General features: G+C 43.6%; 1 protein-coding gene across 4 annotated transcripts in view; it reads left to right on the top strand.

Annotated features, from left to right (window-relative positions):
- Nucleotides 1–307: 307 nt before the first annotated feature.
- The window catches only part of LOC125467684 (netrin-G1-like), a 47,750-nt gene continuing 31,403 nt past the window's right edge, over nt 308–16,654 (top strand). The window contains exons 1-3 of one of the 4 annotated variants that reach the window (XM_048563842.1): nt 1,714–2,170; nt 3,515–3,612; nt 4,894–5,488. In XM_048563842.1, coding sequence (XP_048419799.1) covers nt 5,246–5,488 — 243 coding nt within the window. In that variant the 5' untranslated portion in view covers nt 1,714–2,170; nt 3,515–3,612; nt 4,894–5,245. Of the gene's footprint in view, nt 622–1,713; nt 2,171–3,514; nt 3,613–3,647; nt 3,727–4,893; nt 5,489–16,654 lie in introns of those variants that run through there. The other 3 variants (XM_048563841.1, XM_048563840.1, XM_059639639.1) reach the window with 3 other exon arrangements.

Genomic DNA, 16,654 nt, shown 5'->3' on the forward strand with positions numbered 1-16,654 from the left:
ATGGAACATCAAACCATAAACTTCCCATCCCCACAAATACGCACAATGCTATCTGGGCGGATAGAGCATCTCTGCCTCTGCTCCCACACATAGGACTCTTGCCCGTACTCATTGCCCTGGTGGAAGCCACCCTGTAACATAAAAGGAGATTTCTCAGGGGTCAGTGAGGAGAGGGGCATTTATTTCAGAGTCCACTTCTCCGCACTGTCCGCATTCCTGTCTCCTGCATCGCCCAACCCCAAGAGGCAGTGTTTGAGCTCGAGTGTGTGTGTGTGTGTGTGTGCAGAGCTTTCCCCAGTCTCAGTACTTCCACTGAGCGAAAGGGATGTGAGCTCCCCAACCTGCCGGTGACCGCTGGCTTCTTGCGATTGACTCAGCGCCGACTCTGCTGCTGCTGTTGCTCAGGATCCGGGAGCTGAGGACGTGCCGTGCTCTGGGGAGGAGGGAACCTTCGGCCCGTCTCCAGTGACACACACACACACACACACACACTCACGCAGAGAGACGCACACGGGGTCTCAGCAAAGGCGACCTCTAACTGGGAGCTTCACAATGGAGCTGGCTCTCTTCAATCGGAGGGTGCAATCATTCGGACCAGGACACCCACTTCAGAGCGAGCCGGTGAGTAGGAAACGGGGGGAGGTGGGCGGGGGGAGAGAGAGAGCGAGAGAGCAAGGGAGAGAGAGAGAGAGGCGTTGGTGGGAGGGGAGAAGGTTTCTTGTGAATAGATTACTGCAGCCCGAGATCAGTGAGGCAAATCTGGGCCCTCCACGTGGACTATACGAAGTTACATTCATATAGCGCCTTTAACGAGCAAAAAAAAAATCGCCCCGCGTCGCTTTCACGCGCCAGAATTGGAGGATCTCAGAAATTCTTGTTTTTTTTCAGTAAGAGTAAACACTGTTTGTATTTCTGTGTCCTCAGATATCTTTTAAATCGAATCTGGGAGAAATTTACAGAACTTTTTCGACATCCCAATAATTCCCGAGTTATTGTTGCTGTTGACATGGGCTTTGGAAGGACTGACACTTTTCCCTGAGGAATGGTCACTGGACCCCGAAACGTTCACTCTGATTTCTCTCCACTGATGCTGAGCTTTTCCAGCAATTTCTGTTTTATTTAGCTCTCTCATTGTCCCCTGTTTAATCCGGGATGGGGGACGGTGCGTTTGAGGTGGCCGGGGGATGGGAGGCCTGGAACAGAGTGTGGGGAGACAATTCACTCCACTGGTAATTTTTTTATCCCAATCGATTCCAACCTTATTCCCATTTCCAGTCGGGGTTGAAACCTCTGGAATGTGAACAATTCGGGAGCTGGGAGGTGCTGAGGGCGGTGCGTTAGGAGACGGGAGCTGCTGTGGGCCTCTTTAACACACGTTTTCCTGAATAGGTGCGGCATTAGTCAGCTGTTCGGAGTGGATGGCAAATAAATCGCGGCAAGGCAGGTTAGGCAGTTCAGGCACCTGACCTCATCTCTTTGGCCTTTCTCACCGTTATTATTCAAACTATATGACTTCACGTTTTGTAGATGAATGCTGGAGAACACTTTCCACACTATAACAGCACGAAGCATCTCAGACAGTTTTGATGAGCCCACGTTTGAAGTCCGATAGTGAAGCAGGACTTTAGGACCATGCGGAATCCTCAGATAGGCTGCTTCCAGTCTCTCTCCAGGATTTACATTTGAAATCTCAATGTGCGAGTCTACGGCGCCGGGACCGGCTCCCGCTCTCTTTATCGCCTTCTCTCCATTTCTACTCTCTCTCCCTGCCTCTCTATCCATTTATCTGCCTTCATTTCTATCCGCATCTTTCCGTCTCGATATCTTGATCTTCATATCTATCTCTATCTCTCCATTCACATTACTTTATCTTCCTCCCCTGAACTTCATCCCTATCTCTCTATCTCGATCATTCCATTCATTCCCAACTCTCTCTCTGTCGCTGTCTAATTCTATCTGTCTATGAAGCTATCCATCTATATCACTCCATCTTCTTTCTCGTTTTGTTTTGATTATTCCAATTTCTCTTTGCTTTTCCATCTTTCTTTCTCCCAATCTTCCTTCGGTTTGTTCTACCGTCCTTCACATCTCTTTTTCCACCACTCTCATTGTCCATCCTCTTTTCCTCTCTTCCTTTCCCCACCATAGATCTCTCCTGCCTTTGAAGATGGTGAGTGTGTGTGTTGGGGGTTCGAATTGTTGAGTGTCTTGCAGTTAAGATATGGTGAGTGTGTGTTGGGGGTTTTGATGTGATGAGTGTAATGGGGATTTGGCAGTTGTGAGTGCATCTTGGTGGTATGGAGATGGGGAGTGTGTTGGGGTTGTGGGAAATGGTGAGTATGTGTTGAGGGTTCAGATTTGGTTAGTGTGTGTTAGGGATTTGGAGAAGGTGAGTGTGTTGGGGGGGTCAGGGATGGTGAGTGCATGTTGGGAGTTTTGATATGATAAGTGTAGTGGAGGTTGGTAGTGGTGAGTGTGTGTTGGGGGTTTGGAGATGGTGGTTACGAAAGTATTTTGCATGTTTGCCTTCATTGTTCACACACTTGAGTATCGGAGTTGAGACAATAAGTTGAGGTTACACACAATGATGGTGAGGCCTGTTCTGGAGTACTGCGTCCAGTTCTTCTCTCCCTGTAATGGTAAGGTTCTTATTAAGCTGGCGAATGTTCAGAAGAGGTTTATAAATTGTTAGGAAAGATGGGTTTGAGTTATAAGGAGAGGCTGGATAGTCTGGGACTTCTTTCACTGCTGCATAGAAGGTAGATGGAGTGATCTTATAGAGGTTTATAAAGGCATGAGAGGTATAGATAAGGTGAATGAGAAGTGTCTTTTCACCAGTGTGAGAGATTTCAAGACTAGGGGGTATATTTTTAATGCGTGAGGAGAAAGATTTTAAAAAGACGTGAAGGGCATATTTTGTTACACTGAGAGTGGTTCCTGTGTGGAATGAACTTCAAGACAAAGTGGATATGGGTACAGTTACAACATCTAAAAAACATTTAGCTAAATGCATGAATAAGAAATTTTTGAAGGGATATGGGCCAAGTGCTGGCAGGTGGGACTGGTTTAGTCTGCATTCTGGTCAGCATGGACTGGTTGGACTGAAGGGTCTGTTTCTGTGCTGTATGACTCTATGACTTCATGAATGTATGAGTGTTGTGTCAGGGTTTGGAGATGGTGAGCACATTGGTTGTTTGAAAAATGTGAGTGTGTGTTGGTGGGTGGTGGGTGTGGGTGGAGTTGCTGAGTGAGTGTCTGAAGTTTGGAGATGGTGATTGTGTGCTCAGGGATTTGTGCAGTGATTTTGGGTTCAGAATGTGACTGTCGTTTATGATGACGTGAAAGCTGAAGGGGAATGTGGGAGGAAGTGAGACATTCACTGACTATTTCTGCACACACAGTAGCAATTTATAAAGGCTCATAGTATTTATTCTTGAGGATGAGCTATAAATAATTGAGTTACTAATCTTGATATCAGTCACAGCTCAGAGTAACACCTCTTGTTGTAAAATAGGATATGGAAATGGTCACCACACAAGACAAAAGAGAAACTCTTAAAGCTTGGAATGAGATTCACTTTCCTTTTTCATTATCAAGAGGAATTGAAATAAGGTAAAAAAAACCTCAAATTATGCATTGCTGGCTAGGTCAGGATTTATTAGGATGAGAGCAGTTAACAGTCAGCCAGATTACAGTGTGTCTGGAGTCACACATATGCAAAACCAGGTAAGGATGACTGATTCTCTTCTCGAAATGACATTTCTGAAGCAGATGGGGTTTTATGACAATCAGTGGTGGTTACAATGCTTGCCTTTATGGTAGCTTTTTAAATCCAGATTTACATTGTATCTAAGTTTCACCACCTGTCATGAACACATACCTGCAGACCATACAACTGAGTTTCTGGATTATTAATCCAATGATATTACCACCATGCCATCACCTCCCTAACAAGGCTGGGAAAGGGAGAAAACATTATTTTGATTCTTTCACCTGGTTATTCCTAATGCCTCCTGATGGAGCTGAATCAAACTCAGTCCAGGGGTTCGAACCAACAATTAACCTGGCACGAGTCCCAGTGTTGGTTTAACAGAGTGTGGCACCGTCAGGAATTATTTACACTTTTGTGGGATCTTGCTATTGCTAGTAAAGCTAGTTGTGTTGCCCATCCCTAATTGCTCCTTTCAAAGTCGTGTCTTGACACCATTTCAAAGGGTGATTAATAGTCAACAACTCCTGTAAATCCGGAGTCACATGAAGGCACTGGCAGGTTGGCAGTATTGATGAGGTGTTATTCTGTCAGAGGGGCAGCATGGAGGGCATTTTGCACTGTCCAAAGGTCACTGCCTAGGGAGTGCCACACTATCAGAGCACCATCATTGAGGGCTTACTTCACTGTTAGAGGGTCAGTACCGAGGGTGTGCTGGTCTATTGGAGGGTCAGTATTGAGGGAGTGCTGCTGTCAGAGGGTCAGTACTGATTGAGTGTTGAATGTCTAGCAGCTCAAGACTGATAGTGTTGCAATGTTAAAAGTGTCACCTTTGTGATAAAACTAAGATGCTTTACAATGTGTTTGGATGTAAAAGATTCCATGATGTCTATTTTGACAATAAAGTGATGACGAATGCTCCCCAGCATCCAGACTAGTACTTCAATACAGTCACATAATCTAACTATGTAAATAGGCACATCATTCATTGGTCTTATATTGCATACATTAAAATTGCAAATATCTACTTCCAAGTGAATGCTGTAAGTGACAACTGCCATCTATGCCTGTAACATTGCATTTCAAGTGAGGTGTGGAGTGTAAGGGTGGTCTGTGGTCGAAGGCTGAAATTCAGAGGCACTGCTTGTTCTTAAGTCGACGTATTTGATTCATTTTTCCAACAGGCAAATGATTTCTGAAAGAAGCAATGGACAATGGGGAACAGGATTCGACCTGATCAATGTCTTAATATTGGCTTCATGTACTAACTGATCAGACAGGCAGAACATCTGCCTGGCACAACAAACAGCTCTGGGAGGAAAGCAATATTTTGAATAAAAACAACTCTAACACTGGAATCTCAACTTGGAACATTTGCACAAACACAACAGAAAATAGAATGAGCCCCAAGGCTGGGAACATCTGCCCGTATTGAGTTGCTTCCTGAGTGAGGGTCGTGCAAGAGCAGAGAGTCTCCTGATTCACCCCAAGAAGGATTGAGATTCCTGCCTCTCTAAGGGGGATACAGTCAGAGTGATGCATCTATCCAGCCTGCTGCCCCTTCACACTCTCTATGTGACCCTGTCACTCTCTGCACAGCACTTCCCATCCTGGGGTCACTATGACCTGTGTAAGACCCGTGTCCACTGGGATCAATGGATGAGTTGGGATTACATGGCCTGCCAACCTGAGACCACCCTGCTCACCAGGTTCCTAAAGATCACTTTGGATCCTCCCAACAGCACGTGTGGACAGATCCCTGAGATGTACTGCACCCTGGTGAGTACAACCTGTTCTGAAACAGCCTCTGTTGTGACTCACTGATTGGCCTTTGTTAAAGTGAATTTTATTCACACTCCTATCTTGGATTCATTACCAGATGCATGAAGTACAAAAACCAGGAAGTGATATCAAACTTTTAGAAATCATTGGTTAGGCCCAAGCTAGAGGATTGTGCCCATTTCTGGGTAACATTCTGGGTGATGGTGAGAGTACTAAAACCAGTTACAGGAATTACACCAGGGATGAGGAATTTTAGTCAATGTGGACGGTCTGGGATTATACCTCCTGTCCCAATACCGTTTCTGGTCATTGATGTTTATAATGTTCAAACTTCTCAGTGCTGCTGTGAAACATTTTCATTTATGAAGTCCTGCTTTCAGCCAAAACACTGGACTGGATTCCTGTGGGAGTTGGCAAAATCTCAGTGTCTGACCATATCATTTGATCTGGTTCGTATCCCATAACCAAGGCATTGAAATGCAAATTCTTGATTGTTTTTACATGTTAATTATCCTGTTGTTAAGCTAATCATCTCCTCAGGGTGACTAGTTTGTATATCATTGTTTGAGGGGAAACTCCTGATGTAGTAATCAGCCATATAGTTTGACAATAATTGAAAATGTATGATATATTTCAGAACATGTTATTTATCACAGGGAATTATACTCGAAGTCAATCAGTCACCTGCCATTTAAAAGAAAACTAATCAGACCTTTGAAACAAAAAATAGAAATTGCTGGAAAAGCTCAGTGGATCTGCCAGCATCTGTGGAGAGAATTGAGAGTTAACATTTCAGGTCAAGTGATCCTTCCTCAGATCTTTGTACCACATCTTACAGGTTCCATATTGCAATGTTGGAAGTGTGTCTGAAACCTCGACTGACCGCAATAAGATCAGATTCTAACTGAGAGCTCTAGGGCGTTCCAAAGTGCTTCACCATGAATGACTTACTTGATGAAATGTGATCACTCTTTCAATGCTGGGGGCTTATCAGTCAATTTGTGCAGAGCAACACCCCACAAACACAATCAAAGGTTGCCTGTTAACTTGCGATTTTGGTTGAGGGCTGGTTATTGACTTCGCATCTGCAATTTTGAGAGGTTTAATAGCCAGAACGGTGTGCCCAAATTTCAACTCTTTTAACCCATAATTTATATTCTGTTTCTGTAACATCATTTTTTTTAAAAAAGGCACATGTCCTTGCTCCTTCTTTTCCAATCTGTTCCATCTCCTGAATTTTCTTCTCTGATTCTGTATGCAGTGTGAGTGGGTGAGTGAGACGGAAAGACTCCAGGGTGAGAATGTATTCAGACTGTGGCTGTGACGTTGGTGCAAATACACTCATTCCTAAACAGATGCTGTGCTGATATTATGTATGGGGGTTTGGTCATGTAGGGGTTTGTATTACTGGAGCAACAATCCAGGGAGAGCAAGAGTTCTTAGGCTTTGAGACGGAGCTGAGTAAGAAACTGCTTTTGGGAGAGTCGTAGAGATGTACAGGATGAAAACAGACGCCTTGGTCCAACTCATTCATGCTGACCAGATATCCTGAATTAAACTAGTCTCATTTGCTAGTATTTAGCTCATATCTGTCTCAACCCTTCCTATTGATGTACTCATCTGGATATCTTTTAAATGTTGTTACTGTACAAGCCTCCATCACTCCCATTGGTGGCTCATTCCATACACGCATCACCGTCTGCGTGAAATTTTGCCCCTTTGGTCTCTTTTAAATCTTTCCCCTCTCATATTAAACATATGCCCTCTAGTTTTGGACTCCCGTACTCCAGGGGAAAGACCTTGGCTATTCACCCTATCCATGCCCTTCATGATTTTATAAACATTCATAAGGTCATACTTCATCCTCTGATGCTCAAGGGAAAATAACCCCAGCCTATTCAGAGAGAGTAGGAACTGCTGACGCTGGAGAATCTGAGATAAAATGGCGTAGAGATGGATGAACACAGCAGGCCAAGCAGCATCAGAGGAGCAGGCATGCCCTCCTCATTATGAAGGAGGGCCTAGACCCAAATGTCAACTTTCCTGCTCCACTGATGCTACTTGGCCTGCTGTGTTCATCCAGCTCTACACCTTGTTATCCCAGCCTACTGAGTCTCTCCGGACAGTTTAAACTCTCCAACCATGCAACTTCTTGTAAATGTTTTATAAACCCTTTCAAGTTTTGCAACATCTTCCCTATAGCAGGAAGACCAGAATTGAATACAGTTTTCAAAAAGTGGCCCAACCAATGTTCTGCACACCTGCAACATAACCTCCCAATGCCTATAGTCAATGAGGGTCTCACTGTTAATTTTCCTCTTGCTGCCTTATCTGAACACATTTCACCAGAATCCCTATGCCCTCGGCAGCACTGGCAGAAGCTTAGAAATAGAGATATCGGCCTGTCCCTCCCTCTCATACCCATTAGATCAACACACACACACACACACACACACACACACACACACACACACACACACACACACACACACACACACACACACACACACAGAGAGAGAGCGATGAGTCAAATAATTGCCAACAGTGTTCAATAAAAGAGATCGGAGGAAACAGTGATCCAGTGTCCCAGCTATTCACATTAGGAGAAGTAAAACAACCAAAGCTCAAGAAGATTAATTCATCATTGAATGTTTGAGTCAAAATGGAATAGGATGAATTTAATCCACTTTCCGATTCAATAGATTTTGTTTAAACTGCAAATTAGATGAAATGTAAATGTTAATTACATTCAGGAGCACAGCGGTTAGTTACAGAGCGAATAATCCCAGAGACGTGAGTTCAAATCCCACTGTAACATTTGTGGAATTTCCCACAAAATAAATCAGAACTAAAATGAAAGCTTGTCTCGGTAATAGCGACTATCGAACTGACAGAGAAGAAGAAAATGCCATTTGGTTCATTAGCCTTTCTTCGAATAGGAAAGCGTAGTTATATGCCAGATCTTGTTTTGCCTCTTCCATGCAGCCCCAATGCATTGTGTCTGTACCTCAACACAGAAGAGACACTCAGTTGTCGAGAAGACAACTCACCTCCATGAACAATATGGGCATAAAGGAGAGGTTGTTTGAGGATGGGTTGAATTATTCTTCTAATTCCAATTTCGCTGTTATTCTTTCACCCTGTGACTTGTTGCTGTCCATTCTTTTTCTGGGGGCAGAGTTCACCTTCCGCTCTCTTTAGTTGGAGGATTTTGAGAGTATTTCAGCTGGTCCAAAGAGGGAAACGGGAGAACGGAGTCAACCGCCCATTCCATGCTTATCGGCGTTTCCTTTTGCTTACAACAACTGACACGGGTTAGATTGACGTTGGCGGAGTAAAATGGACTGCACGTCTCTGTATTCAGACAACACTTCCACGTTCAACGAGAAAGGAAGTTATTAGTAAAAATGACCAAAAACGTTGCCAAATAAGTCAGTGGGAATTAGTGTCTTAGGAGGAGGGAGGGGTAAAATTAGGGAGGGAATTCCCGAATTTAGGCAGCTGAAAGCAGGATGTTCAAGAGGTTAAAATAAAAGTAGCAGGAATAAATTGGAGAGTTTAGGGATAGACATTACAGAGACAAAGGAGTTGTTACTCCATGGAGGAAAATGAACACAGAGTGAAAAAAGGTATGTGGTTTGGCCAAACTGGGTTGTGACAGCACGAATGAGACGTGGGTGCGAGGGAGGTTAAAACATTGTTCGACTAGTCTTCTGGAGGTGGTAGATCAAAGGTGAGGTTTTCAGCAACAGATGAGCTGAGTTGGGGGTAGATCTGTGCAGTGTTATCGAGGTGAAAAAGGCAATATAAAGATGATCATTTCTTCATCCCTCCAGACGGAAAGAAGTCCCTTAATTCTCGTCAATGCCAGTGTTGAAAATGGAATATTCCACAGATTCTGTAATCCCCGACTGGATTCCTCTCTCCCAAGAGCTCAAAGTATTCACATGCAATTCCATTTCAGTGACAGTTTGTTCATTGATCTGAGATTTTTTTTTTGCGAGCTACAAAACAAATTTCATTGAGACGGTGCAAGTGATAAATTGGATACTATAAGCAGTTTGGGGAAAAAAAAGAGGTAGGACACGGGATGCAGTTAGCCACAATGTGATTCACAGACAGATGGGACTCTATATAGTGAAACACAATGTGACTCAGAGGGAGAAATTGGATATTAGGCATAGTGAGGCACAGTTGATCTTGATCTTTTCTGACTAAGTATGGCAATGTTCTCAATAGCAGGAGATAATTCTGCCCTGGGAAGAGTTGAGATAACAAAGTGTGGAGCTGGATGAACACAGCAGGCCAAGCAGCATCTTAGGAGCACAAAAGCTGACGTTTCAGGAAATATCAGCATTTGTGCTCCTAAGATGCTGCTGGCCTGAATGTGTTCATCCAGCTCCACACTTTGTTATCTCGGATAATCCAGCATCTGCAGTTCCCATTATCTCTGGGAAGAGTTGAGTTGTTCTGAGAAATTACCTGTTCCTTTGTAATCAACCTGTTCAGAAATGCTATTTTACACCTCTGGAGCAGGTAGGATTATGTGTTTGGAAGTAGAATGGCAACTTTTCCTGGCCAGAAGTTCTGAAACCCACTGGGACCTTCCAAGATTCAACTTCTAGTGCCATAGGCACCTGGACAGTATCTCACTGTCTGAAAGCCAGAAATAGCAGTCAAACTCTGTGGGCTGCATCCACTCACCTCCAGAAGATGTCTTGACTCCAGGCAGAAATGAGATCCATGCTTCAGCAACGCCATCCTCAGTTTTCTCCTGTAGGCTGTCTGGAGGAGAAAGGATGTACTGTTTCCATGGAAGGCAAACAGGAATCCAAGTGCCGACAAAGGCAGCCTCGATGCAGGTCAGTATCTATGGGTGTTTCAAGAGCCAGTGGATCCAGTGCTGTCAGCCAATGAATGATCTGCTGTGCTAAATTGAGGGTAAGCACCATTGCCTGCTCAGTGCTGCATGTCCCCATGAGAATGAGTTAGCATGTTGGTTTGTCATCGCATTATCAAGATGGCTGCAAGGTAATTTCCATCAGACTCCTCAAGTACCCTCAATACAACAAGAACCATGTCTCATATTTGTGCCATGGTGGTACTGCGACTCGCACAAACATGCAGAGAGTATAGGAGCAGGACAGGGCTATTCAGCCCACTTTACTGCATAGTATGTACATGGCTGGTGGCGGATCTCAGCACCATCCTACATTCTCCCCACACTACTTAATGCCTTTAGCCTATAGAATTCTATCTATTTCTTTCTTGAATATATTCAGAGATGTGATCTGTACAGTCTTATTTAGTAGAGAATTCCCCAGGTTTGCCACACCCTGCATGAAGTAATCTTTCCTCATTTCCGTCTGAAATGGCCCACATCATGCCCTTAGACTGTTACTGCCTTAATTGTGACCATACAAGAGGAGACATCTTCCCTTTCATCCCTTGATTCCAACCCGGTCCTACATTTCAATGAGATCGCCAGGGTTTGCAGTTAAAGCAAAGAAGGTGCCACAACATGCAACAGCTCACTCACCATCTGATCACTAACTTTTCATGTCAGAATGTGCAAATCTAATACGCTTTCATTGACAGGTTGTCTTGGACGAGAACGCAATACAAATAGTGGCTTCAGGCAGAACACCTCAGAATTATCTTAGTTCCATGTACCATTAAAACATTACTGTCTTTCATGTACTCTAGCTCCTTGACAAAACAGAAGCACCATTCATTACGGTCCTTACCTCCTCAGATGTCTTTCAGCACATACTTCTTGATAATGATGGTGAAAATCAAGTATTCGTAGCTCTGGGGACTGGTATCTCAAATTGTACCTGTGAAAGCAGGGCATGTGTTCATGTCCCAATGTTAATTTCTCTGAAGGACACTCAGTTATCACAGGAGAAGAACATGCACAATGAGTGCAAATGTGTGCAGGCAGTCATGGAGCTATACCTGATGTAAGGTTCCTGAACCACCGCCACCACCCTTCTCCCATTTCAGTGTACAGGCAGTGGAGCTGGCAGGCGGGTAAGGATCATCATCTGTACTGAACAGGAGTTGTGAGATGTGCACCCATCTCATGAAATTAACAAAAAAAAGCACACTACTACTCTCAGCTGTTTAAGAAATAGCAATGTCTTAAACAAAATAACTCAGCTCACAGAAATAAGAAATTAGAGAGAGTGCAGAAGAAGTTTACAAGAATGGCACCGAGAATGAGAAACATCAGTTGTGAGAAGATATTTGAGACGTTTGGTTCATTATCTTTGAAGCAGGGCAAGAGGAGATCTGTAGGCATTTTCCAAATCATGAAGCTGGATAGAATATGTAGGAATAAATAGTTGCAAATAGGATTGAGAATAGGAGGTGTTACAATACTCTGGCTTTGAGAGGCCCATTTTGTCTTTTTTGCTGGATAGAATATGTAGGAATAAATAGTTGCAAATAGGATTGAGAATAGGAGGTGTTACAATACTCTGGCTTTGAGAGGTCCATTTTGTCTTTTTTGTGGGGAAGAGAAGTAAGACTGAGGTATCAAGTGGTTAGCTTCAGGCCAATAAACTAAACAGCTTGAGAAGGCTTGGGGTTTTTTTTGTTGAAGTTGGAACAATAGAAGCAGCCTGATGGGTTGTGGTCCAGCTCCTACAGAATGAGAATTTTTAGTTTAGCTTTCAGTAGATGTTGGGGCTCTGAAAGCTGTTATATCTGTCTCTCTTTGGTACAGATAAAAGCCAGGGTTCTCCCACTGCTGCTAGAGTTGCTTGGGAGACAATCTATTTTACTGACTGCCTTTGCCAAGCATTTGTTTATGGAATATTACTGCATTGGACCAGTTGCTATTTAGTAGTTGAATAATGTATCATTCTGTTAAATTTCCAAAAGAATTAAGTTATTCCAACCCTTTCTTTTGTTTGTATTTTAATTATATTATGTGAATGAAGTATATTTTGCTTAAAGGCTGGTAGTTTGACCAATCAACTTTCATCTGCAATGCAATATCTGACACTTGCCTTTAAAATAAGAAAAAGATAGGGTCTAGATTATTTCCTTGATATAGAAACATAGAGATACATAGCACAGAAACAGACCATTCCATTGAAATTATCCATGCTGACCATATCCTTAATTATTCTAGTCCCCTTTGCCAGCATTTGGCCCATATTCCTCGAAACCCTTCCTGTTTATGGACCCTTCCAGACGCCCTTTAGAAGTTGTAATTGTACCGTGTCAACAACTTCCTCTGGAAGCTCATTCCATACACACACCACCTCTGAGTTTCCCCTTAGGTCCCTTTTGAATCTCTCCCCTCTCACCTTAAATCTGTGCCCTCTGGTTTTGGACTCCCCTATCTGGGAAAAAGACCATGTCTATTTACCCTGTCAATGCCCCGCAGGAATTTGTAAACTTCTTTCAGGTCAATCCTCAGCCTCCGACACTCCAGGGAAAATAGCCCAGTCCATTCTGTCTCTCACAATAGCTCAAAAACACCAACCCTGACAACATCCATGCAAATCTTTTCTGAAGCCTTTCAAGTTTCACAACACAGCGGGAGACCAGAGATGCATACAGTATTCCAGTAGTGGCCTAATCAACATACAACATGACCTCCCAACTTGTACACTCAATGCACTGACCAATAATGGCAAGCTTGCCAAATGCTGTCTTCAGTATCCTATCTACCTGTGACTCTACTTTCAAAGAACTATGAACCTGCGCACCAAGGTCTCTTGCAACAACACCACCCAGGGTCTTAACCAATAAGTATATAAGTCTTGCCCTGATTTGCCTTTCCAAAATGCAGCACCTCACATTTATCTAAATTAAACTTCTTCTGCCACGCCTCAGCCCATTGGTCTATCTGATCAAGATCCTGTTTTACTCTGAGGTAACATTCTTCCCTGTCCACCACACCTCCAATTTTGGTGTGATCTGCAAACCTACTGACTGTATCTCCAATGTTCACATCAAAATAATTTATAGAAATGATGAAAAGCAGAAGAGCCAGCACCTGATCCTTGTGGCACACCGCTGTTCACAGGCCTCTAGTCTGATTGTTTTCAGAGTGTTTGGTCTGATCCACAACAAGGGCACAGATTTAAATTGATTTGCAAGAGAAGCAAGTGTGGGGTGAAGGGAATTGCTTTCAAATGAGTCTGGAATGCACTTCCTCAAAGTGTGGTGGAGGCAGGTTCAAGTGAGAAATTTAGGAGGGCATTTGGTAGAAACAATGTGAAAGGTTATGAGGAATAGGTAGAAAAACAGTACTCGTGTTATAATGCTTATTTGGTGAGGTAGCATAGACACGATGGACAAACTGTCCTTCTTTGACACCATAACAATTCTTTGATCTGTAAAACCTTTATGTATTTCTGAACAGCCTCTGGATATCACTCCCTATCTGTGAGAGCAAAAGTAAAGCCCCATCCTCCAGGTACATTTCTAACACTACCCTGAGCAGCACCTCTGAGATTGAAGAGTCAGCGCCTTCAGAGGCTGCACCTTCTTCTCCAACTTCCACCAAATGCAGAGGCACTCATCCACCTCGAGGGAGCTCAGGGTCACAATCTTCAAAGGAGAACATTACCATGTGTCCACAGCTGCAAAAGAAGGTTACAGCTGAGATCTCCAACACTGAAGAACTTCTTTGCTGAACCCACTCCAGATGATGAACCTCCAGATTCACCCATTAATGAGCACTTGGACGTGCATATGTAAACATTAATGTCAATTAGAGAAGGAAATATGCCATTCTTACCTATGGGAACCCAGTGGGTCAATGACTAGCACTGTTGCTTCACAGTGTCCGGAATCCTGGTTCGATTCGCAACCAGGTTCGATTCCATACTTCTGTGACAATCTTTGAGGGGTTTGTGTCAGTTTCCCTTGGTCCATAGATGAATTTAGGTGAATTGGGCATGCTAGATTGCCCGCTGTGTTCAAGGATGTGCAGGCAAGGTGGATTAGCCATGAGAAATGCAGGGTTACAGGGATAGCCAGAAAGGTTGTAGGCCTGGGTGTCAGAGGATCGGTGTAGACTTGGTGGGCCAAATGGCCTGCTTCCACAGTGTGGGGATTCTATGATTCAACCTGGTCTGGCCTACATATGATTCCAAACACACAATGATATGCCTAACTCATAACTGCCATCTGGCCAATTAATGTTGGGCTAGGCAGAGATGCCCACATCTCATGAATTAGTGAATTTATAAAAACAGGGGATCATTTGGCAGAGGTGTCAGAAAAGTGTAGAACAGAGACTAAGTGCCATTGGGTATGTGAACAGATGGCTGCCTACATGCAAGGGGTGACAGTCAATGTACAGAGCCAGAGTCTGCTCTATCACTCAGTTTGTGGATACATTCATTCCGTGACTGGATTTCAGGCACTTTGACTTTTCTCCAGGTGCCCCATCTGCTTAAATGATGAGGTAGGTGCCATTGGGTATGAACAGGGAGAAGGAGTAAACGCTAGCCTCTCAAGGAGTCCAGTTGTGGTATGTCAATGTGCCTCCCCTCTGGCAGGGACTCAACCACCTCTGCCTGGTAACTCATAGAGTCAAAGAGCTGTACAGCATAGAAATAGACCCTTTGTTCCAACTCATCCATGCTGACTAGATATCTTAAATTAAAGCCAGCGTTTGGCTCATATACTTCTAAACCATTCTTATTCATTTTTCCATCCAGATGTCTTTTGAATGTCATGATTATCCCAGCCTCCACCATTTCCTCTGGAAATGTGTGAAAATGTTCCCCCTCAGGTTCCTTTTAAATCTTTCACCTCTCGCCTTAAACCTATAGCGTCTACATTTTGGATTAATCTACCATGGGAAAAAGGCCTTGGCTACTCACCCATCCCTCAGGAATTTGTAAACTTCTTTAAGGTAACTCCCTAGCCTCTGATGCTCTGGGGAAAAACAGCCCTAGCCTATTCATCTGCTCCCTATAGCTCAAACCCTCCAACTCTGGCAACATCCTTGTAAATCTTTTCTGAAGCCTTTCTAGTTTCACAACTTCCTTCCTATAGTAGGGAGGCCAGAATTAAGAGCAATATTCCAAAAGCGGCCTGACCAATGTCCTGTACAGCCACAACATGACCTCCCAACTCCTATACTTAATGCACTGGCCAGTAAAGGCGAGCATACCAAATGCCTTCTTCACTATCCTATCTGCCTGCGATTCTACTTTCAAGGAACTATGAACCCACACTCCAAGGTCACTTTGTTCAGCAACACTCCCCAGGACCCTACCATGAAGTGCACATGTCTGGTCCTGATTTGCCTTTCCAAAATGCAGCACCTCACAATTATCTAAATTAAACTTCATCTGCCACTCCTTGGCCCAACCTATCTGACCAATGTCCTACTGTATTTTGAGATAGCCTTCTTCGCTGTCCACTGCACCACTAATTTTTATGTAATCTGCAAACTTGCTAACCATACTTCCTATGTTCAAATCCAAATCAGGTAAGCCAGCACGGCAGTCAGCAGGATATCCTCAAGGTCAGCTGTTGAGGAAGCACCCAAATGTAATGAAAGGACAGGAAAGTTTAAAGAACCTTGAAAGCACACTGAGTGTGCGGACATCAGTTATCATACAAGGCTCATTTTTTATTATTCATTCATGGAGTGAGGGTATAACTGGCTAGGTTAGCATTTTTTGCCTCTCCCTAAATTGGCAGAGTGCAGTTAAAATCTAACCACATTGCTGTGGGTCTGGCGTCACATGTAGACCAGACCACAATCTGTAAGGACAACAGTTCCCTTCTCTGAAGGACATATGTGAACTAGATGAGTTTTTCCTCACAATTGGCAATGGTTTCACAGTCATCACTGGACCCTTAATTCCAGATTTTGTATTAAATTGGTGAATTCAAAATCCATCATTTGCCATGACAGGATTTGAAACCAGTTCCTGGCAACATTACCTGGGGGGCCTGGATTAAGAGTCTACCAACAATACACTGGACCATTGCCTCCCCATTGCCTCAGTTATCAAATATGGCACTTTTAAATTCAGTATTGTGGTCCTTTGCTATCAGAAGATGGCTTTCAATTAGCTCTGAAAAAAACACAAAAGTTGGTGTCAAAACTTAGCAGCACGTGGGGGAGAAAAAAGAGATAACATTTTGAAGCTGGGGCTCATTATCAAATGTGACCAT

This window comes from Stegostoma tigrinum, chromosome 34 (genome assembly GCF_030684315.1).
Source record: "Stegostoma tigrinum isolate sSteTig4 chromosome 34, sSteTig4.hap1, whole genome shotgun sequence".
NCBI lineage: Eukaryota > Metazoa > Chordata > Chondrichthyes > Orectolobiformes > Stegostomatidae > Stegostoma > Stegostoma tigrinum.